Source organism: Chenopodium album, chromosome 19, assembly GCF_948465745.1.
Source record: "Chenopodium album chromosome 19, dcCheAlbu1.1, whole genome shotgun sequence".
NCBI lineage: Eukaryota > Viridiplantae > Streptophyta > Magnoliopsida > Caryophyllales > Amaranthaceae > Chenopodium > Chenopodium album.
Window position 1 is genome coordinate 19,397,415 of NC_137852.1, and position 25,244 is coordinate 19,422,658.

The 25,244-nt window shown below is 34.4% G+C and overlaps 1 protein-coding gene across 1 annotated transcript; it reads left to right on the forward strand.

Annotated features, from left to right (window-relative positions):
- The first annotated feature begins 5,055 nt into the window (after window positions 1–5,055).
- On the forward strand, window positions 5,056–25,196 carry LOC145594878 (uncharacterized). Its single transcript, XM_081651224.1, has 18 exons — window positions 5,056–5,399; window positions 5,929–6,120; window positions 6,270–6,425; window positions 6,910–7,203; window positions 10,373–10,587; window positions 10,682–10,756; window positions 10,854–10,920; window positions 12,288–12,613; window positions 14,025–14,258; window positions 14,358–14,545; window positions 16,027–16,168; window positions 16,292–16,400; window positions 18,315–18,417; window positions 18,515–18,704; window positions 22,874–22,972; window positions 23,046–23,104; window positions 23,834–23,939; window positions 24,780–25,196. The coding sequence occupies exons 1-18, from the start codon at window positions 5,150–5,152 to the stop codon at window positions 24,942–24,944; spliced, it is 2,970 nt and encodes a 989-aa protein (XP_081507350.1). The 5' UTR covers window positions 5,056–5,149; the 3' UTR covers window positions 24,945–25,196.
- Window positions 25,197–25,244: the final 48 nt, after the last annotated feature.

The window sequence follows — 25,244 nt, forward strand, 5'->3', positions numbered from 1 at the left end:
GTAATTTGTTGATCAAAAGGTAATCACACTATATTTTTGAGATGTTTGTATTTTCGTATTGTTATGTGTGATATGATTTATTATTTGTACTCTTTGTATATATGATTAATTATTATGGTATTATATGATTTGATTAGATTTGAGTATCGTATTATTATTTTTTTTTGTTGTACATAATTGATTATACAACTATGCTAGGGTTTTAATGTTGTTGCTCTAGGGAGTATTGTTCTTGAGGTTTTAGGGTTTCTAATATTATTTTTTTTGGGGGTTGAGATTTAATAACTTTTGGGTACTAGTTTGATTACCCTAGGAGTTGAGATATTTATAAATTGAAATATTATGTAATTTGGGAACATGTGCCATTATTGAGATATTATTTATTAGTTTGTGAATGATTATTTGATCCATGAAATCAAAAGGGTAAACATTATTATTTTGTTCTTGGTTTGAGGCTCGGCATTATATAGCTTAGTCCTTGGCATGTTGGTAAGAGGATGATAATCATGAGTTGAGAATGAGGTACAATCTTTATTATTTATTTTTCTATATATGGTCCCCTACAGTGGGAATTGGCCCGTATGTGGTCTGGTTCAAGGTGTTTTCTAGTTATTGAGAGCATTCAAATTTTTATACTTATTTGTTTGTTATTCGAATTACCCATGTCCAAGGCTAGGTTTTGAACAACGAGCATGGCACACTTATGGGTTATATGAGATGATTGAGTAAAGGTTCGAATAATTAATTATTATTCGAGGTTGAGTTGATAAAGGTTATTTTTAGAGTACAATGTGTAATGTAGTTTGAACTACATTGTTTAATTGAGCTAGTAATATTTATTATTCAATTATACTATATATTCTGATATGTGGTGATTACTCAGCTTTTTGCTGACGTGTGTGTTATTTTGTTGTGCTACTTGTGTTTGCGGCCATGTCTTTTTCTTATGGTGGCCCTGCGACGATCTATTTTGGAATTTGTCCTTAATGGTGAGCAGTCAAGATTGTTTAAGCAGGTTGATCAAGTGATCGTAGCTAAAGGAGCTCAAGTGATCGATTAGTGTTTTTATATCGAGTTTGTAAAGTTGTATAAATAGCTCACCTAGATGGGTTGTAATTATTGGGATTTTGTAAGCCTTAACATTTGACAGGTTGTCGAGTGTGGCGGTAATACCTTCGATTTAGGTGTATGCTTCCGCAATTTTATTTAAAGGTTGTTATTTTTCTTTATTTATTGTTTATTATTAGCTAGTAAATCGGGGGTGTTACATTCCCAATGCTCAATCCGAGTTTCGTGCATAAACTGAGAAAGAATATGAACCGAATATGCCAAATCTGGTCTAGTCACTGAGAGATAAATCAACCGCCCTACTAGTCTACGATAAGACTTAGGATCCTCAACTAACTCACCACTAGCAAGACTAAGCTTGTGGTTTTGCTCAATCGGAAAACCACTTGGTTTCGCACCCAATAGCCCTGCTTCAGAAACAATATCCAAGGTGTACTTTTGTTGACACAAAAACAAACCTGATTTACTCGAGCAACTTCAATACCCAAAAAATATTTCAAAGGACCAAGGTTCTTCATCTTGAAACAGTCACCAAGATAAGCTTTGAACACAGTTAATGCAGCGGAATCATTCCTAAAAATAATAAGATCATCAACATAAACTAAGACATTAATCTGAACATTGCATTTAGTGTATGTGAAAAGAGAATAATCAGAGTAAGATTGAATAAAGCCGTACCCTTTGAAAGCTGTAGTGAGCTTTGCAAACCAACATCTCGGAGCTTGTTTCAACCCATACAAAGACTTTCTCAAACGACACACCAAACTCGAATCCGAGCTCTTAAAACCTGGAGGTAATTTCATGTACACCTCTTCTTCAAGATCACCATGTAAGAAAGCATTATGAACATCCATATGTTGAATCTCCCAGTTTTTTGAAACTGCGATAGCAAGAAAAGCGCGAATAGTAGTCATTTTTGCAACCGGAGCAAAAGTCTCACCATAATCAATACCTTCTCTTTGATGATTACAAAAAACAACCAATTTGAGACTTGAGACGTTCAATATCACCATTAGACAAAAATTTCGTCTTATACACCCATTGACAACCTAGAGCTTTCTTGCCGGGAGGAAGATGCTCCAATGTCCAAGTTCCATTATCTTCCAATGCCCTTATTTCTTCTTTCATCGAACGTCGCCAACCTTCGGATTTCATTGCTTCTTTCAAGGATTTTGGATCCTTTCCCAAAACAACAGCTGCAAGAAATTTGCGATAATTCACAGAAAACATGTCACAATTTATATAGTGTGCTAGAGGGTAAGGTGTACCTAAAGGAGGGATTGGAGACGGAGTGGACGGAGAAGGACTTTTAGCAAAAACTGAGTGAGTCACATAATCACGATGACGAACATTGGGAATTTTTTCCCGAAAATCACGACCCAAGGGAGCCATGTCATGGCCTTGACCCAAGACCTCCGGTTGAAGTTGCCCAGCCGCGGATTCCCCTGCAGCCGCGGATTCCCCTGCAGCCGCGGGTTCCTCCGTGTGATGGGTTTGCCGCTCATTAATCGGGGGAACTTGTTCATTATTTAAAACCACGTTCTCATCAAAATAATCACCTCATTCTCATCAAATACATCATACTCCAAAAAATCATCATGCACATCACAATTTTGATCAACAATCATGGGTTCTATATTGGCATCATCCGGACTAGCAAAAGGAAACATACCCTCCACAAACTTTACATCACGAGACACAAAAAAAACTTTTGACTCAAGGTCATACAATCTCCACCCCTTTTCCCAAAGGGGTAACCCACAAAAACACATTTTCTAGTTCGACTAGCAAACTTGTCTCCATTCGTTTTCTGATTATGAGCAAAACATAAACATCCGAAGGTACGAATAGCATCAAACAAAGGAGGTTTATTGAAAAGAATTTCAAAGGGAGTTTTATTTTGTAGTAAGAGTGTGGGTGTATGATTAATGAGATGAGCTGCGGTAAGAACACACTCCCCCCAAAAATATATAGGTAATTTTGCTTGAAATCTCAAAGCTCTCCCAACCTCTAGGATGTATTTGTGTTTTCTCTCTACTCTCCCATTTTGCTGTGGAGTTCCCATACAAGAGGTTTGAAAAATAATTCCAGTAGCACTAAAATAATCATGCAAACAATTAAATTCAGTGCCATTATCACTTTGCACAACCTTAATGGTTTGAGAAAATTGTCTACCAACCATTGCAACAAATGCTAAAAACATTAAAAAAAAACCCTCAGTTTTATCCACCAACAAATAAATCCACACAGCTTGGGAATAATCATCAACAATTATCAAAAAATAACGAGCTCCACACGAAGAAACATGCCGATACGGACCCACAAATCACAATGTATTTTTTCAAAAATCCTAGAAGCTCTACCATCACTCAAAAGAAATTTATCTCTAGGATGTTTAACACGCACACATACCTCACAACCTTTAGAAAGATTATGTTTATTGCCACAGACATGAGGAATTAACTTAACCACTTTTTCGGAAGGATGACCCATTCGACGATGCCACAATTCCAAAGTCGACTTTGCGTCACGCACATCAACATGATTTACCGAATCTGAATTGCTAAAATAGTATAGTCTGTCTCTCCTAGCTCCCGTTCCAATCAACTCCTTTGTTTGATCCTGTACAATACACATATAAGAATTAAATTGGACAATAAAATTAATCTCATCGATGATTTGTGACACAGAAAACAAATTGCAACTCAAATTAGGAACATAAAGAACCCCGGTTAGAATAAACTTGTCCGACAAACGAACAGAACTAATTAAAGAAGCCAATACGGTGTCACCATTGGGAAGACCAACAGGACACTCTAGACACTGCGTATCAAACAATCATTATTTGTCTCCGGTTACATGATGAGTTGCCCTTGTGTCAATAATCCAAGAGGTAGCATCAAATTTTCCATTCAAACGATTATCGGGGACATTAACATTACCAAGAAATCCCGTAATTGCATTTGAAACACCATGGACTGAATATTCCCCCCCTGGACTCCAGAAACCGCACGTGTGAGAGGGGGTGACATAGGAGATGTTTCATCATCCCCGGCCATATTATGAGCTTGGGAAAAAAAAACAAGAAATTTTAACCTGCTCTTGATACCATGCTAAAGTATAGAGAGAATTTGATAAATTGAATAAACTCAATTGCTTGAATTACATAGATGATGACTATGGCCAATAAATAATACATCGTTCCCTAACCCGATAGAATTAGGAAATAATCAAAGATATCAAAAAGATATCATGCTAGACATAAAATATATACTAAGCATAAAATATGGAAATAAATATATCCTAATAATTTCCCAAAATATATCCTCCAATAATAATTTATTAAAACAATATTAAGTTTTGGAGGGAAATTGTTTCACTAAATTATGCCAAGTGTCCGATCCCTTCGGTGATTACTTTTAGTATATAGTATAATATAGATAGATAGATTTTTTTTGGATTTTCTCTCTCTTCATGACCTCCCAAAGAGGGCAATGGATGGTTATACTCTAATACTCCCTCCGTGTTTTTTTAAGTGATACATATTCCATTTCCGGCCGTGTTTTTTTAAGTGATACATTTTCTTTTTTGGCAAAACAATCATTAAAATATTATATCTCTCTCCTCTCATGGTCCCAACCCAAACCCACTACTACTTTTTTATTATATCTTTCCTCTCACATATATTACTTTTCAATAAACTATTAACCCCCACTATCTTTGTTTAACAATTTTTTAATACTCCACTATCCCACTTACCTCTTATTTTATTTAAGTCAATTAAATTGCCTAAAACTATGTGCCGGTCAATATGTATCACTTAAAAAAACACGGAGGGAGTATAATGGTGGGAGTTCACCTTATTTATTTCCAATCTCATTCCCTTCTTTAATTTTAATCCCATTTAACAAACAAGAGATTTATATTTTGTTTGGGATTAAATTCACATTTCCACCCTCAATTCCCATTTACCAAACACCCCCTTAGAGGAAAGAGCAAAGACGAGCTTCAACTAATAAGCTTGTTTAGAAGCCTAACACCTTTTGCCCAATTCAAGATCAAGAGAAAGAATAAGAGAGAAATGAGGAGGGATGGTATTCTGGGTGACAATGTGAGCAATGAAGAAAGCATGAGATTAAGGAAGAAAACCAAAATTAACAAAACTTGGGTGAAGAGGAGAGAGAAATGGCTAGTACTTCTGGGAGTTGTTCTTCATGCTGTTTATATGTTAAGCATTTTCGATATTTACTTCAAATCTCCAATTGTTCATGGCATGGATCCAGTCAAACCCCGCTTTTCTCCTCCTGCTAAACGCCTCGTTCTTCTTGTTGGTAACTTACTATTTTTTTACCCTTTAATCTGATGATTTATAGCTTGTTTTGATTTTTTGTTGGATGATATGAGTTGGGTTTGCTTTAATTTTTACTTTGGAGTAGCATTTCTTTGATTATAATGATGGTTGTTAGGAATTATGATCTGGGGTTTGTAACAATTTATTGTTCGAGTACAGATGAATGTTGAATGTAGATAATTATGCTTCTACAATGCAAATGCTAGATTAATCATTAGCTGTTTTTTTAATGCATTGTTGTTAATGTTGTTAGAGATTATGATTTGGGTTTGCATTAATTTTGAAGTGGGTTCATTTATTTATGCTTTGAAATATGTTCTGAGTGTTGATGATCTTGCTTCCATCATAAAAGTGCAGTTTTATGCTTGTCAATTAAATTCTAGTTGTGAAACCAAATGAGTGTTTAATAGTAAGGGTTTGGAACACTACATGAGGTTTAATGAGTAATGACTATCAGTTTGTGCATTATGTAAATTGAAAGTTGGAAACCCTTATAATGAACATGGCAGCTGATGGTTTGCGAGCTGACAAATTCTATGAGCCGGATGAGGAAGGGAATTACCGAGCACCTTTCCTTAGAAGCGTGATAAAAGAACGAGGGCGTTGGGGTGTGTCCCATGCTAGGCCTCCAACAGAGTCAAGGCCTGGACATGTCTCTATTATAGCTGGTTTTTATGAAGATCCTAGTGCTGTAACAAAAGGTACTTACTTAATATCCGTCATCCTTTTGTTTGAACTTGCTCCCTTGTTCAAATTGATCAATTTGTTTTTCAAGGTAAAATTTGCAAGTTTGCTTCCACAATATCCAGACACCATTTTATGTCTTAATCTGTTTTGTTCGTTAATGCAGGGTGGAAGGCTAATCCAGTTGAATTTGATTCAGTATTTAACCGCAGCCGTCATACATTTTCATACGGCAGCCCTGATATTGTGCCAATATTCTGTGGCGCGTTGCCGCACAGCACGTGGAAAACATATCCTCATGAGTTTGAGGACTTTGCCACTGGTACTTTTTCTATCTATTTTGAATATGTCACTTGTAGTTTCTGGTTGGCAAATGGTTAGATGTACTATATGTGAGCTGATGAGTACATACTCTACACTTATAGATCAGTTTGGATAAAGTTCTGATATGTCTATTGTGGTTATCTGTTAGGAGCTACTTCTAACAGGTACTTTTGTGCAAAATGAACTCTAAATGTTTGTAAAGGTCTAATATTATGTCTGCTGAAGTTACAACAACATTGCCTCCCATTTTGACACTTGTTGGGAGAGGTTGAAGTCAGATATTTGGATTATCTCAACTCAATATCTATTAGGAGAGCAATGATCTATTCAATAGGATAACATATTGAGATTGGCTCTGTGACTCTGTCTATGTGCCTGAATTTTCACTTTGACCTGCGACTAGTGAATTGTCTTACTGTTATTTTGTTATAGCTTCTTGGATATTCATGAATATGCTTGATTAAATGTTAGTATTTATGCAGATGCATCATTTTTGGATGAATGGTCCTTTGATCAATTTCAAAACCTTCTGAACAGTTCCAAGGAAGACCAGAACTTGGAGCACTTACTTAAGCAGGACAACATCGCAATTTTTCTGCACCTTTTGGGTTGTGATTCAAATGGTCATGCTCATCGCCCGTTCTCTTCTATTTATCTCAATAATGTTAAGGTTGTGGACAGCATTGCTGAGAGAGTTTATAATCTAATGGAGGATCGTTTCAAGGACAATCGGACTGCATACATCTTTACAGCAGACCATGGGATGAGTGACAAAGGTCAGAGACTCAATTTTTTTTCTCTTTAAACTTGTTTCTTATGTTATTCCTCTCCATCTGCTTTATATTTTGTTTTCTTCATTTCCTTATATTTTAATTTATATATAAAGAGGCTTACTGGAACAAGGGAACAGGATGAGAATCAAAATGTAATGAACTGAGCTTGCTGCTAACTTAACTCACACAGATAACAGGAAATAGAAAGGAAAATGCTGATTCTTTGAGTGAACTATATAATCTGATTTTTCGTAAATTGATTGAATATGAAGAATAAATAAAAATGGAAGCTTTAGTGTTGATTGATAATGGTGGAAGGATTACAAACGATAGATTTAATAGCTTAAGGCTATTAATCTCCAATAGTGAGTAGCTCACAACTCTCCAACAATGGCTTTAGGCCATGACTCTCAAAGGTTTCCCTCATTACAAATTTCTACCTATCTTCTCTTTCCTCCTCTATTTCTATTTATACTAAGGCTGAAGGCTCTATCCTAATAATACTAGACAAATAATATCCTTTCTTGGGTTAATCTATTACACAAAATCCTGATTTCCCTTAGTTGGTTCTTGATTGATAACTTAGCAATTCCCTTTACCCTTTGTTTGAGTTTAAAGTCTCTCCGACTCCAGGTTTTGATATTTGTTTGCCCTGAATTATTAGATTTAGAGCAGTTTGTCCATAGCGACTGACTGTTAAACCCAAAAGATACAAAAGCAATGGAAAAATAGGTGCAACAATGTGAAGTAATCTATAAAACATCCATTTGCTACGGTGGTTGTAACACCTTCTACATACACTATATGTTAAGTAACTATTAATGTTACTCCCTCCGTTCCATATTGTTGGTTATGTTTCCATGGTTTCCTAAATGAAATAAATTTTCTACACATTTTCCCTCATATTTACGTATTTTCAATGCAACTATTCCCATTTACCTAATTTACCTACTCCCAAAGCAAATATTCCTAATTACCAATTTTTTAATCTACTCCCAAAACAAATATTTAATATCTTGATATGTGACATCTAATCATTGCTTTCCACTATCATCTTTTCTTAATAACCGATACCAAACTTAACCAACAGTGTGGAATGGAGGGACTAGTAGTTTTCTTTTTATTACAAGTAATGTTATGTACAATTATAAATAGGAAGCTTGTGAGAGTGAGGGATAGCTCAAGTGGTTAGAGCTCCCCTCCCGATTCCAAGAGATCTTGGGATCGATTCTCATCACCCGCCCTTGTAGCTCTCTAAACACCAAAAAATAAATAGGAAGCTTGTTAATTGTTTATGATGTACAAAAGACATCGATACAATATAAGAGTACCATTGCAAAGACTTCGATTTCTAGGCTTGAACGATATTGGCCCATTCTATAGAATAATTTACGAGAACCCCGCCCGCCTCATGGCTGATTTTTCATTGGAGGCTTTCTACTCATCTTTCTCTTTAAGGAGATCGGTCTTCTAGAGCTTCAACACGTACTGATAAGACCCTGGGCTTAACCCAAACCCTGGAATGCTGGTAATGTACGCCCGCTGGCCTCGTTCTTTCATTCAAAAAATTGTGAGCCAATAGATCATCTTTCCTTATTCTTTAATAAGCGACTACATACGTAAGCTGATATCCCCGTGCTTGCGGATCTAGTCTTGGACTTATAAGCGAATTCCCTTTACTCTAACAAGTAAGTAAAAACTACCTTACTCTCTCGAGTAAGCAAGTAAACTACCTTTAAGAAATTCCGATTATTGATATCACGAGATAAAGCACTTTACAAGTCTATCAAGGAGCGACTGATCGAAAGCAATGGGATCTGAGACTGGATGGAGGAGCTGTGCCAATTCGATCATATCTTGTGTGTTCTTATTTCTTTCATGTCCCTCCTTATCTATATTGCTATCAATATTATATCAGAATGTGCTTAGAGCCTTAGACCTTATTTAATCTCCCGATACAGCTACAAATTGCTTGGTGGTCTGTTTTGATTCTCGGAGTGATTAGTTTGTTCACCAGTTCACTTCCAAGAATGGACGGCTAAACTAAAACCCAAAAAGCCATCAACTGTTGTGCAGTTTGTTTCTCCTCTTTCATATCCTTTTCTCATTATAGTAGGACAGAGAGCAGTACAATACCATTGAAACATTCAATCTTGTATTTAATTTAACTTGCAATCAACTCACACCAACAAATAAGAAAATAACCTCAGGCAAGACATCTAGTTCAATTACAATGTGGCTTCACTTAGTTGGCTATTTGAGCTGAAACTCCTCTGATATTCTGCTGACTCTATTTCCCAAACAGTTAATCTCTTCAATTAACCCCGCAGGAGAAAAACAAATAACTTGTCAATGAACGCGGAAAGTTCGAATAAAGCCTCCCTTTGGGGCTTCACTAACTTTCCTATCGTAAAATCTCCATCTTTCCTTGTGATTTTGATCTTCACTAAATCAAAGACATGAAAAATCCGTCATTATCGACTTTTTGTGATCAGAGGATCTAAATGTTAACATTATTAATGTGAAACTTTAACCTAGCTATAGTTGTGAAATTAAGCGGTTATCTTGTTCAATAACAAATCCAACTAAGCGTTCAGGATTTAAGTACAATATCTATTGATGATGGTGATAAATGATAGTAGACTAATGCTATGGAATTGTGTTTCTTTCTATTTGGACTGATGACTCAGCTGTTTCCTTATGTCTTTTTGTGGAGGAACCTATATGGAAACCAATATTAATGCAAAATTTGAAATACTGAAGTAGATATCATGACATAAGCCTTAATATCTCTTTTTTTTTTTTTTTTCTTGGTAAATTAAAGGACAAGAGTATAATTGACTTTAATTGGTGGTTCATGAATCTAGAATAACAGTAGCTGTGCCTGAGTTGATGATGTGTCTATACCTAAATCTCCACAAAAAACACTTCTTTCCTCCCGTACACTCCAGCCTACTGCTCCGTACAGTGTATGAATTCAAGGATTTCAAACACTGAACTTTAATGAGCTGGTTAATGAGTAGGCAAACCAGGAAGTAAATAAAAGATCAGGCATGCTAGATTATCAAAAGCTGCAATTCCAGCAAAGTGAATAACTTTGATATGATGCATACTCTAATCTGATATGCTTGTGCTTATGCTTTTCATTTGACTTGTTGAAGCTGATGCTTAGGTAGTCATGGGGATGGACATCCTTCAAACACTGATACTCCCCTTGTTGCTTGGGGAGCAGGAATAAAAACTCTCAGGCCTAACTCAAGCAACCATTCTGATTGCGGTTTCCGTTTTGTTGATGAGCATTCTCATGACACACCGACACCAAATGAGTGGGGTCTTGATGGCATAGAGAGGGTAGATGTCAATCAGGCCGATATTTCGCCATTGATGGTTGTTTTATCTTCTTTGATCATCTGTTTGATTCCTCTTTATTTATTTATAGCTTATTTGTATTATTCTCATTTCTTGTTTGTCTTCTTAACAGTCCACTCTACTTGGTCAGTCATGTCCTGTAAACTCAGTTGGAAGTTTACCTCTTGATTACGTTGACTTCAATGAGGTATACTCAGAGATTGTTTGTTTCACTGTACTTTAACAGTATGACAGATGTTATCTGTTTGTTTGTCATTTCTGTATGTAACTTTATTCCACTCCAGGCTGACGAAGTTGAAGCTGTGCTTGCTAATACCAAACAAATTTTAAACCAATTTCTCCGCAAGTCATGTATCCTTTTGCTTTGATTTCATACTTTCCATGTCAATATTCTTGCATTTTCTGCACGTATTATATTGTTTCTTGTCTAAGTTATCTCGACCTGTTTCTCAAGAAAATAACAGCTTACTTATTTTTGGGAAGACTTTTTTATTTTGTTTACAAAATAGTAGAACTACTTGTCGTAGTGAACTAGTGATGTTATGTTTCACTTAATACTAGGAGATAAGTTGTCTATACTAGCTGCCTGTATTCTTAAATAAAAGAGCTTCTTACTATATTTTATGAATACTGGATCTACAAAGCAAGTGATAGAACTACTTGGCATAGTGGTGTTTTCATATGCTGAATACTGAGAAATAAGTCAGTCTGTTGTAGCTGATTTTGTGGTGTTGAGAATTAAAGTTAATAAAAATTTATTTCCAATTTTCCCATTATTATCCAACAATCTCATATTCAGAATTTCAAGAGATGGTAGAGAGTGTGTGAGTATGGGTTTTGAATTAAGAATGAAAAACGATGGCATAGGGTTGGAACTTGATTTTTAATACCTTGTGTTTGGTTGATGGTCAGGAATGATTCCCCCCCCCCCCCCCCCTTTTTATTTGATACCTAGAGGTGTAGTATGAGCCATACAATCCCCCCCCCCCTTCCCCCCGGTTTTCTTACCCATACCTTGTGGGTTTGAGGTATGTGTTTAAAAATCGAAATTCTCTAAAACAAACATACGTTATGAGTTATCATCATTCCAAACCCAAACCTCATACCTAAAATCTTCAAAAAAAAAAAAAAAAAAAAAAAAAAATGCCCCCTTAGTGTATTTAAAAGTGATTGCTGTAATATATGAGTTCTTAGGAATAGGTGAAGAGTTAAACTTACAAGCTGGAATCAGGCCTTTCCTTGTCTTCTACTGGGCTACAAGCTGAGACCTAATTTGCCAATCAATATAAGATGATAGTGTCTTAGCCTTATACAGGAGGGAAAGGGTTTAGGAAGCTTCGTATGCAGGCTATCCATGAGATATTTCTATATAACGTTAAATTATCTTGCGGTTCCGGACTGTCACTGTAATTTATCTTGTCTCAATTTGTGCAATGTGTCTAGGACCATCCATCTCATATTCTCATATAAACAGAGGAGATGTAATTCTATTGCTACAACTACTGCAAGGATTATTAAATTTTGTTCTTGTCATAGTTCTTTTTTCTTTTTATTCTTTAGTTTGTAATTTTATCGCTGCTGAATTATGTGTTGTTATATTTGAATGTTAATGCTACTAACCTGTAGGTATAATTGTTCATGTTTTCCTGTGCTCCGTATGAATTTGCAGTAGACTGTAACATCTAGTGGGTAGTACTGTTTTCCTTGACAATAAATAGATGTTAAACAGTCGCATTCTTTATTTTTTAAGACTTTCAAGCCTCTAGCCAACTATTCAGTGATGCTGGATAAAATTGAAGACCTTATCTCTACTAAAGATTATCATAGTGCGATGGAACTATCTGAAAATCTCAGAAAACTGGCGCTTGAAGGACTTCATTATTTTCAAACCTATGACTGGATGATGCTCATGACAGTAGTGATTCTTGGATATATTGGTTGGATATTTTATCTAGTGATCCATGTGCTGCAATCATATACTAGCTTGCCTGGTCAGATAATGTACAGAGAGGAAGTTGGTCAAGTGGACAAAAAGACGGGAAAGGTATGTACAAAATACATGCCTATGATTGCCTGTTTTTCGTTTCTTTTCTCCAATTTTCTGTGTTACTTGCAGAATGTGTTCCGTTCTTGTGGATTTGTGATTGTTTTATATTTTTTCTTACTACTAGAGCACTCTACTTCCGTAATTTGTCTGCAGAATGTATTCCATTTTTTTGGAGTTGTGATTGTTTTTTATTTTTAATTTTTTAATTTACTTATTAGAGCACTCTACTTCCATTCCATCAAGATATTGTGAGGAACTAATATGTGTCATGTAAAACTGATGTCTATTCATGTAAAACTTACTCTTTGCGAGAAACTGATATGTGTCAGTAGAAAAGGACGCTATCAAATTTTAAAGAAAGAGTGTTGATGTGAAATATTTTACGTGAAGAAAACTAACAATTACAAAAGAAATAAGTCACTTAGCTTGTGTTGAATTTTATCATTCCATCAAGATTTCAGAGTAGTTTCCCAATTAAATAGATTGAAAGTCAGTTGTATTGCTAAATTACTCAGCTTGGCTTTACAATAACAACCCAATAGAGTATAGTCCTTGCAGTATGGCAGGTTCTTTTCTCAGCATGGTTAACTTTAGTTAGAACTGTCCGTCTGTATCCCTAAATTTCTCTACACAAACAATTTCATTGAAATCAATTAGTTTCCTTCCAAACATACTCTCAATGTTTTAGTGTTCCATTAAATATTACTTATGTCTGCAAATCCATTTTGATTTTATGTATCAAACAATCAGCTTGTGCAGTAACTTCTTCAAGGACTTGAACAATTAGGAGTGTCTATGAGAATAATCCATAGCTAAGTTTTAGTTGTATGGCTTAAATGTAGCAAAATAAACTCAGAAAATTTTTTATTGTTCAATATTTCTTTTGGTGATTATTTCCCTTGTTGCAAGAAATTAATTTGTAGCTTTGATATTATCTGTGATGAATTTAGGCTTTGTCACTTTATTTCAAGTCCTGTTACTGCTGTTTTCTGTTGATTGAAATGCTAGGTACCCCTTGGGTTTTTTGATCGTTTGATATTATTTGCATTAAATTCACTAGATGGTATGAAAAAGCATCATATTATTTGTATTGACACTATCTTTCAGTAGATTGTTATTTAAAAAAAAAAATGATATATATATTTACTGAGTTCCTACGCTTTCCGACTGTCAACATTACTCAACATTCAACACATATGCTGCTCTAATGTCTATCGATCCAAGCATTTAACTTGTTTTGTATTATGTCATGCATTTTGGAGTATTCCAAATGCCTTGGCTTAAAACGTCATACTTTATTTTCTTCTTAGTTTATCTATAAGAATAATTGTATTTCCATCTGTTAACGATGTCAATAACCTTCTTTGCTGCTTTTTATGTAATAATATTACTATATTTCTTCTTGCAGGTCTATATACTTGGAAGTTTGCTGATGGGGGCATTTTCTATAATACTGCTTGTTGAGCGTTCTCCTCCTCTCTATCATGCTTACACTGCAATGACTGTTTTCCTTTGGACACAAATTTTAAGTCAATACCAGTTTTTAAATGCTTTACTAAGAAGCTTTCAGAAGGAGAAATTTGGTTACTTTGTCAAACTTCTAGCGTATGGCATTGTGTCATTGATTATTCTTGAATTTCTGGTATGGTTTTAGCTAAACAAATTGAACATGCTATTTCATTGAAATTTTAAACGATGAAACTTCACAATTTTTACTTTGAACGGTTTGCCCCTTGTGTAGGTACACAGCTTTACAGAAAGGAAGCTGTACACCTGGTGCTTCCTAATTGTTGGCAGTGTAGCTCCCTTATATCTTTATCGTGCAATACCGTGGAAATCATGGATACCAGGATTTGTGTGTGTATCATGTTGGTCGTTATCAATTTTCACATTGATGCCTGCAGAAATTCCTGATAATACATTCTTAGTGTAAGTTTTTTTTCTCACATCCTTATCTATTTTTTGGATTTATTTATTTATTTATTTATTTTTATTTGGTTCCATCTAAAGCCTTGTGTGTGTTTCTAACTTTGCCAATTAAACCATTCTTGCCTTGTATTATTGCTAAAGATAATCTTTCACCAAATCTGCGTTTGGGGAAAGAGGAAGGGGAGAGAATGAGACATACTGAGTTCAACGTATTCCCATGTAAGACACCATATTTACCATATAAAGTCAGTTTATTAAAATTAGAAACTTAAGAAAATATGTGGATATTTATCCTCCAACCTTTCGAAACATGCAAGTGTATATTTTAATTGTTAATTTAGCGCTTTTTCTTATAGTATAACATTCCCATTAAACACGACCTTCCTTCCAGAGAAACATAGCTTTTATTTTTTGTTATTTAATATAATTTTTTGAGATTTAGAATGTTGATAGCCTTTACAAAAAATGATAACTTAGGAAAATTCAACAAAAATAATCAACCTTTGCTTGATTATCCAAAATAATCCTACTTTTTGATAATTTCTGAATAATCCAACCTTTGCTTAGTTCTCGAAAATAATCCTACTTTTTATTACATATGAATAATCCAACCTTTGCTACTCATATTCCCCTAGCAACCGATCAGCCTACCAACCGGTTGCTAATCCTTGGGTCACCATATTTTTATTTTAATTTAAAACATAATGTTATTTTTATTTTATTTTTTTAATTTTGTTAATTAAAGTTAACAAAAAAAAAAAAATCCCGCTTCTTTCTCTCTCCATCCCTTCCAGGCAATGGCTTTTCTCCATTACCACCACTTTCCTCGGTTCCTTCTATGAGCGAGCGTGCGCGCGTTTGTATTCACGTGTGAGTGGGAGTGTGCTTGTGCATTTGCGTGTGTGTGTATGGGGTGTGTATGTGGTCTTGTTACATTTGTTTCAATTTTCCAAATATCAAAATTTTGTGATTTTTAGTTATAGGTAATTGAAGATATTACAATTGATATTATGCGTTGGAAAACGTGCCTAAAGGAAATTTGTCAACTAAAATGAGATGGAGGAAGTATATGGTTAAAAGAAAGCTATATTGATACTCGATAGAGGATATTCAAAGCAAAATAAAATAATTATGAGAATAAGTAGTAGTTAACTGAACTTGTATGTCTGATTCGAGATAAACTTTTAGTTATATATATTGAATAATATTAAGACAAATACTCAATTTTGGCATGTTTAACTGCAGATACGTTAATTGGAAATAAAAATAGTATTTGTTTGATATGATGCCATAATCCTTGTATAGTATATGGTTGTAGCAAATATGTTAATGTTTTATTATTGAAAACAGGATCTAAACTTTAATATTTTAGAAATTCACTTTAATAAATCTTGACAATCAAATTTGGAATCAGAAACCTGGGTTAACTTGTTGATTACGAGGTAAAAGATGATGTTGATGTCTGTTTTACTTATTTACAGTGTTGTTAGTGGAGCTTTGATTATTTTAATTGGACTAGCTGCAAGATGGCTAGAACTGTGCTACGGAGAGAATAAATATTGGCAGAACATCATAAATCCTGAATTGACCAAGCCAAAGTTACCAATGCTTTTTCCTCTGCAGGTACATAGATATTTGTTATAGTAATGTCAGTTCCATTGATAAAAATTTGTTCACCAGGTTCTTTCTTCTCCTTGGTGACTAACATGAACAGACCCCTGATGCTTCTTCTCTCATAAAACATAGGCTGTTTTGGTGGGTTTATCATCAGTGATGCTCTCTCTATCAACATCACACAGAACTCAAAAGCAAGAATTACTTGTATTTCATCAGTTAACAAATTGGTTTGTGGCAGGTATGATCTTTCTTTCATCTTCATCCTTTCCTGCAATCTTGAGTCATGAGCCCAAAAGTACTGAAAAGCAGTGGCAGATCCAGTATGTGTTCAGTTGAAGTATTTTGAGTAATTAGATGAAAATCAATACGAATTTTATTTTATAATACTTCTAGCAGCCCAGCAGTAGGAGCACTACATAGTATATCAATGGCCGCAAGCTTGATTATGCCTAGCATCCTCTTTAGGCTATAAACATTACCCAAAATACCAACAAAGCCTAATTACATCTTCCTCTCTGTCTCACTTTCTCTCCCTAAGCTCCCTGTGTTGACATTGGATTTTGTCACATGTATTGGTTTTTTTTTTCTAGTTAAGTATGATGTAATATATTGCTTTCAAAACATGAAGAGTCATCGAATTTAATTGTAACTTGTGTAATATGTGCACGCCTACTTTGGATTACACTATTTGATTTCGTTGTGTGTGTTTACTGTTTAGTGATTCCGGAAGTTGTTTTTCTTTTTTTTTTTTTTTTTTTTTTTTTTTTTTTTTTTTTTGTACATTACAAATTAAACCCAAATTTTAAGTTGTAATCTGTATTTTGGATTATGCTTTGATTTCATTATACTCGTATGTATTTAAGGAATTCGGATCCATAAGGAGATTTTTCTTGATCTGCTACTGATGAAAAAAGGGATAAAAAAGAAAAGAAAAAGGAGTGTTTCCACTCTCTTCTTTCTCAGGTCTGTAGTAAATGGGTCTGCACTAAACTTTGTACTGCATCCGTCCTTAACTAAGCCAAATTTAACTGGGTTTTTTCCTAAGTGATTGAGTGAATGTGTATCATTGTATTTCTTCATTGCTTAAAATTCTGCATCTCTTGTTTCTTTGTGTTTTTTTTTGTTTATTAAGGATAGTACAGGAAGTGAGGAAGTCCAATTTCCAAACTTTAACTTGCTAAATCATGAAAGTGGCCTTTTATTTGAAGTTTGGATGATTTAAAGTAGAAAACTAGGAATGTGTCTTAATATTAAGAGATTGAGGGAATAATTTAAAGTTGAGGTGACCTTATATTACTGATATGCTGGGAGTAATTTAAATTTGAGGTGACTAATATATTACCAATATAGTAGAATGATGACCCACTTAATTAGTTTGATACTTTGAACATTAGAAGAAAAAAATTAATGGCATTAGAACTTTGATGTTTGTATATAGCTGTCATTTTTTATCTCCGAACTTGATACTTTCTTCTCCGAGAAATGAAATTCTCTCCAAATATTACTCCCTCCGTATTTATTTTAAATAAAACGTTTCTCATGTGCACGTATGCTAATGCAAAACTTTGACCATTTTTCTATAACTATTTATAAGTTAAAATTATAACAATAGAATATTAATAATTTATTCATTGAGACAATTCCATCAAGTACCCACAATACTATAATTTTTGTTATGTATATAAATCACTAACATTAGTCACTCTGGATTAGGTGAATAGTGCAAAAAGTCAAAACATTTGACTTAAATAAATACGGAGGGAGTAGTATATTTCTGAAAACTTGCCATTTCAAGCTGATATCTCCTAAAGTTGTTTTGCCCAATTCTTGTATAATGAGACAAATCATTTACATTTACTTTCTTTCTGGACAAGGTGTAGTAGATTAATACTTTATTTGTTTTCTTCTAGCTACTGTGTGATTAGTGTTTCTAAGTCTAGTTGTAATAGTAGTTTTGCAATTAATACACTGAAGTTTTTTATATATTCTACTTGTAATTGATTGTCTCTCAATTCCTTTCAAAAAATAAAATACTTGTAAAAAGATTGTCCCTCAATTAATTTTTAATTATTTACATATTACTGTTCTGAATTTTCTAGAGGTGTTTTGGCCTCGAGACTTATGCTAACACTTTTCATGTTTCTCTTGATAGGATTTTCAATGATTCTCCCCTTATTTTCAGCACCTTGCCTTTTGTCTAGATTAACGTCCATTTTCCTTGGATTTGCACCAGCATTTTTGCTTTTATCAATTGGGTAATGCTTTTTTCAATGAAACGTACTGTAGTCAACTTGTTGTGCTTAACCATGTTTGGAAGCAGTAATTAATTTTTCCAACTTTTTAAAATTGTAGCTATGAAGCATTGTTTTATGCTGCACTTGGTCTAGTACTTATGGCATGGGTACTATTTGAAAATACAATTCTCTATTTAAGTAAGGCGAGAAGATATTCAGTTTCTTCAAATAGTGTGGTTGAAGAGGTCCCTACTGAGAATGGGGATAGATCTTTGGAGTTGTCTGATGCAAGAATTGCTTTGATCTTTGTAAGTCAATAACCTTCATGTTTATCAAGAAATTTTAAGGTATTTACTAATTCAAGTAATAGACAGGCAAGACAGCCAGCCTTTTTGCATGGCATATATATATATACATATACATATATATATATACATATATACATATATATATATATATACATATGTATATATATTATATACATATATACATATACATATATATATACATATATACATATATATATATATATATATATATATATATATATATATATATATATATATATATATATATATATATATATATATATATATATATGTATATACATATACATATACATATCTACACATACATATATATATACATATACATATACATATCTACACATACATATATATATACATATACATATACATATCTACACATATATATATATATATATATATATACATATATACATATATATATATATATATATATATATATATATATACATATATATACATATATATATATATATATATACATATACATATATATATATATATATATATACATATATACAAATATATATATATATATATAATGCATATATATAATTTTTTTTTAGTTTTTGTAAGTTGCAAATTAATTGTGCCATTACTTAATTGGCCAAGGATTCTCTCTATCTCTCTCCTCATCATGTAGATTCCCCTTTAATTACTCTCTACATCTCTCCTCTCTTGAAACAATGTGCATCCCCTCCACCTTGCACTTTTGATAGCATGTAGCCGACCCCACTTATGGGGGTTAAGGCTTTGATTGATTTCCATTATGTTTGTGAAGCTTTATCAATCAAAAGTCGAATATGTGTGCAATGCTACACCTTTATTGGTAGCATAACTTACTTGATATACAAAGTAATTGCTACTCACTTCGTTCCTTTTTATTCTTCCTATTTGGAATCTTGACATTATTCATAAGATGAGGGAATCTTCTAAATTACTTTCAATATATACAATATAATATTTTCATGTTGGATATTTTTTATTTGTCTCAATGAGTAATTTATTAATATTGTATTGTCATATATGTTACTAATGTGAAACTAACGATATTTATAATCAAAGTAATGCATTGACAAATGCGCACAATCAAAATGAGAAGAACTTTAAGGAATGAAGGGAGTAGCAGTTAGTGTATGATAAAATTTACTACTATTATAGGAGTATAGGACCAAAGCATCATTATGTGCTATCATTTAGTTAATGTTTTTAATGATGTTTTTCTTGCTAGTCGAAAGGAGATGAGTCCATATATAGTAGTTTCTATTACGAGAAAAAGTACCCATTCCTACAGTGCTTCAAATCTAGACAAAAGTATTAGATATGGTTACATGGTTGTCTACAATTTTGGACACGGTCACTATGTTAGGGGGTTGGGGGAGGGGGGTGGGGTAGGGTAGGAGTTCTCTTATCGAGTATATGGACGGAGAAAAATTATTGAATTAGATTGTAAAACCAAGGTTGAGGGGTTTGTCTTTTGATTGTTTGTTGCCCCTCTAGTATTCATTTCCAGATGGTTGGGAGCTTTGGAAGCTGACTATGAAAACAAATTCTCCTTGCCTAATGGATGATGTGCATTGTCACGACACCTTTATTCACTGTATTTTCTTTTTCCCCGTATAAAGTTTGATGAAGAGTATGGTTTTTTTTTAAAACAAAAATTTCACTGTGTACTTTGAGACTTACCTTTTAATTGTTTGTTCTCATCTATACCCTTTTTTATGCTATTGTCCTGCATTAAATGTAAGAGGGTTTATGCTATTGTCTTGTATTTAATTTAAGTTGGGTACAAATTGTCCATAAGAATTTTCAATGGAGGAGACATCGTAATTATTGAAATATTGAATGCAGAACTTGATTAGTAAGTAGTCTAGCTCAGATAACTAAGTGCTCAATCTGTATATGCTCATGAACTTGTTTCTGGTGATATGGTCATTTACATTTGTTTACTTTTGTTTTTAAGCTTTATTGAATCTTGTTCTAGCTTGGATTCTTAAAATAAACTTAAAAATTTGTCAAAAAACCTTTTAAAGGTACCATTTTGCGAAAAAAAACCTTTTAAAAGCTTTTTGGCAAAAGAAAACCTAAATTTAATTTTTTTTGTTGAAGACAACCCGTGCCTCTAATTCACTTGATTAAGCTCTAATTTTTTCCTAATTACTATCTAACTCTTAGTCATTTAACAACTAAATTAATTTATAAACAAATATAATAATAAAAACCACCAGCCAGCCACCATCCCTACCACCAGCCAGCCTTTCCACCTCCTCTGGCAGAGTGGCAGTAGACCCCCTCCCCCCAACCGAGCCGCCGCCCTGAACCGCCGGCGGGCCCTCTCCCTTTCCCCCTTTCCCCCTTACCCCCGCTGCAATCCTCCCCCTTCTTTAAACCCAAACCCAGAAATCCCGACAAACCCCCTTATGCGGATGTGGGTGAGGGCTTCGGAGAGGGATTGGGGTTTGGAGAAGGCGGAGCGGTCGACGAGTTCTGTCCAAGGACGGCCTTGGGAGTAGGCAGTAGCCGTCTTTGACTTGGTCAGAGAGGCGGGTGATAAAGGAGCGGAATGCGAGGGTGGCGATGGGTGGGTAGGAGATGGTGGTAGGGGTGGATTGTGGGGTTGAGTTTGGGAGGATTGGAGGTAGATTCGAAGATTGTGGGTGGGAGGTCGAGCTGAGGTTGGTCGCCGGGAGTAAAGGGTTCAAGGCAGCGACTCGGTGGAGGGGAGGGGGCTGTTGCCTGGGAGGGGGAAAAGGAGGGAGCGGCTAGCTGGTGGTGGGGGTGGTGGATTTTGGCTTTTTTTTTTAGTTATAAATTAAGTTAATTAATACATGGCTAAGTGAGAGTTAGGGAATAATTAGAAAAAAATTAGTGCTTAATTAAGTGAATTAGAGGCATTAGGTTGTCTTCAACAAAAAAAATTCACAATCGGTTCCCTTTTGCCAAAATGTTAAAAATCGGGTTTTTTTTTTTGCCAAAAAGCTTTTTAACGGTTTTTTTTTCGCAAAATGGTGCATTTAAAAGGTTTTTTTTTTTTTTGACAAATTTGCCTTAAATCTTGTTCTAGCTCAGATTTTCTAAATAAATATGTAAAGTAATGGCCATTCTTTTAGTTTAAACTTAGGATTAATACTATCTATATTATCATTTCCTTACTTTTCCCGAAAATCCTAAATTGTAATATTGAGTCTTGCATTTGGTTAATATCCACCATTGGTATAAATTCATTGTTGCTTCTACGACTATGCAATTTTGTTGTAGTTCTAGAGGCCTCATTTTTTTGGTATATACAAGGACTTGACTTTGTAGACAAAGTAGATCCACTTTCATAGTGCCCATGATGGGCAAGAGAAGGAACACTTTCAATTAATTGCTTGTATATTTTAAATCACAACATGTTGAGTAGTTTATTAGTTCATAAAAAAAACAGTTGGGTTATCCAACCAAATTAGAGAACCTTCAAGTAAAGATATATTGGCTTCACAGATTCATGGGTTGATCTAAACTTTTGTAAGATAATATCACCTTGCCCTTAATGCTCAAAATCACTCTTAACTCTTCTTAACTCTTATAATGCTGAAGCTCTCTTGTATCATATACTTGTGAGTTATGACTGGCAAGTATATCCCTCAACTTCATTTCATTAGCTAACCTGACATGTCACCTCAGCTTAATTTCAGGTGAAGTACCTGTTCACTTCAGCTTAATTAGGAACACTTCATTTCAGGTGAAGTACCTGTTCACTTCAGCTTAATTTCAGTTCACCTCAGCTGAGTTTAATTCAGTTCACTTCAGCCCTCCAATCTGTTATGTTCAGTTCAGATCAGCTCCTAATTTCCTTCTCTCATAAGATATTCATTTCAGCTCTATTCAGTTCAGTTTTAGCTCCAATCAGTTCAGTTTTAGCTCCAATCAGTTCAGTTCAGCTCAACTCAGTCAACTAAATTTGGACAGGCCCTAAGTAACTTTGTCTTGGTTGCTTGCCCTAAATTATTTGCATGCCAGTTTAAAGCAGTAAGAAAGGTTTTTATGGCTTAGTATGTATGTTTGCTGTAGTGTCTTCTATTACATGACCTATCAGTTGATTTGGTCAAGTTTACATTCTATTTTGAATTTTATTACCATTAGTAACATGAGCAATGATTACTGTCCAGATGGTCTTGTTCAATGTTGCATTTTTTGGCACCGGAAACTTTGCAAGTATCGCTAGTTTTGAGATATCATCTGTGTACCGCTTCATCACCGTCTTTAGTGTAAGTGAAGGAATGAACCCTTAAAATTGCTTGACTTTGCTTTTCAAACTGTTCTAACATTGATGTGTTGCAGCCTTTCTTGATGGCAGCCCTTCTGATTTTCAAGCTATTTATTCCCTTCATGCTTGTAATGTAAGTCATTCTTCCAACAGCTCTATGTGCAATATGTCTTGCTGCCTTCCTGTTTTTGGTCGTGTTTTTTGTTGGCCGTGATGACTCATGACAGTGTTGCATATGTGCCAACTCTTTTGAGATGTGAAAAAAAAAAAAAAAGGTGAAGATAGTTTAGTTGCTGTGATGATTGTTGTTGTCTTTAGAGTGTGCAATATGCAGGAGTGCAGGGTACAAGACCACAAATTTATTCATAGCAGTACCATAGTAAATGTTTTTTTGAAATCGTTCTATGGTTTGAATTAGGCTTATATATTAATTTATGAAAACTTGGCCCATCTATCTTAGGGCATCATGTTTTGGTTGCACTTTCTTATTTTCTAAATGGTAGTACATGACCATATTTTTTCTTGTGATGGTAGAATTCGTTCTCTCACAAATAAACATTTATTTTGAACATTTGACCTGCTCGTTATCAAGCAGATCTGGTAATAGTGAACCTTTTGTAAATTGGTCTTGCCAACTATAAAGTGTGCTCAGTATAATTGAAATTTTCATGGAAAAAAATAAGCCTCTTGGACTTTGTCAACTGATAATGTATCGAAATGAACCTTTGCATGACTTTAGGATTGCATAATTAGCTATTTCCTTCCAAGCTGGAGCTGTAAATACTGAAATAAAGTTTATTTTGTTGCTTTACTGTTGTCTAGTATTCTGCTCAGGCACTGATAATTCTCATCTTGTACACAGCTGTGCCTTCAGTGCCATAACCAAACTGATTCGAGTCCCACGTCTGGGACTGTATTTTCTTGTCATACTGTTTTCAGACGTCATGACTATCCATTTCTTCTTCCTGGTATGTCACCCGTTGACCCTTTTCTTCTATTTTATTTGTTGTTTATTATATGAATGAGATTGATTTTCCTCTTACCCTTGGTAACCCTCATATGCAGTTGATACTTGGTTCCTTCCTTTACCACCAAATTTTATTACTTTTTAAGCTGAACCTTTGAAGGTTTTGCAAATCTGGTAGTATAATAAAGTGTTAAAAATCGATTGAAGGCTCCCAAAAGCCATATTTGATACCAACAATACCCTAAAGATTAATGCTTTTCAACTTGTTAACTATGCTACAATAGTACAATCTTTTTAGTGGCTGATGTGACTAATTGAATGTTCTTTTCATAGTGCTGAAATGGCGACATGCTTGCTTGGCCATTCAACTGTTAACTATGCTAAAATCAGTTGTCTGCTTTAAGCCATCTTCATTTGGTTGATAAATTTGAATCTCTTCCTTGACTGACTGATTGTCAAATGTCAAGCAGTTGTCAAGTGTTGGCACGACACAAACACGAAGTTATTGAGAGAAAACACAAAGTCGACACGACACGAAACCAACCCAAACACGACCCGTTTAGATAAAGTGGTCAAATTATTCATTTATCCTACATTTTACATAGTTTTTGATAGATTTTGTGAATAACACGAAATTGACATGAGACCAAACACGAACACGACACGACACGACTTTTTGCTAGCTCTAAGTCTTATAGTACTAGTTGTGAGAACTCTTGGTAATATGCATCTGTGATTTTGCTATGATATCCTGATTTCTGAAAGTAGCTAAAAGAATGATGTTTACCACTATTATGAATGGCCAAAACTTCACTGATGACAAAACTTTTCAATGGAGCAGGTTCGAAATACTGGAAGTTGGATGGAAATTGGTAACAGCATCAGTCACTTTGGTATAATGAGCGCGCAAGTTGTGTTTGTGCTTTTGCTCTTTGCATTGACAAATATATACACCAAGGACATCCAAATCAAATCTGCTGCTTCTTTGTCCCGGAAGTCAGTGTAATGTATGGTTTTTTGGCTCATTGCAGAGATAAGCTTCACTGTTGTAGCAACGTGAGCTTGAAATTTTGATAGTCTGGTTTTGTTAGTTGGTTTTTTTTTCCTCATAGTTTTCCTTTGTATAGTACCATACTTCATATAGCGTATATGTGGTACGGGATATTATTTAGTTAATTAGTTTGTGTTTTAGAGCTGACAATTGAAATGAAAAGAGAAAGCAGTTTTGATTCCTTTTTAATTTATCAAAATGAACATTTACCATATATTCAAATTATCTAGTTATAACTCTACCAAAACTTTTTCA

Coding starts and splice junctions, on each gene's coding strand:
- LOC145594878 (XM_081651224.1), top strand. CDS start 5,150: ATGAGGAGGGATGGTATTCTGGGTGACAATGTGAGCAATGAAGAAAGC. Junction 6,426..6,909: donor GTTTGAGGACTTTGCCACTG/GTACTTTTTCTA, acceptor GTATTTATGCAG/ATGCATCATTTTTGGATGAA. Junction 10,757..10,853: donor ATTACGTTGACTTCAATGAG/GTATACTCAGAG, acceptor ATTCCACTCCAG/GCTGACGAAGTTGAAGCTGT.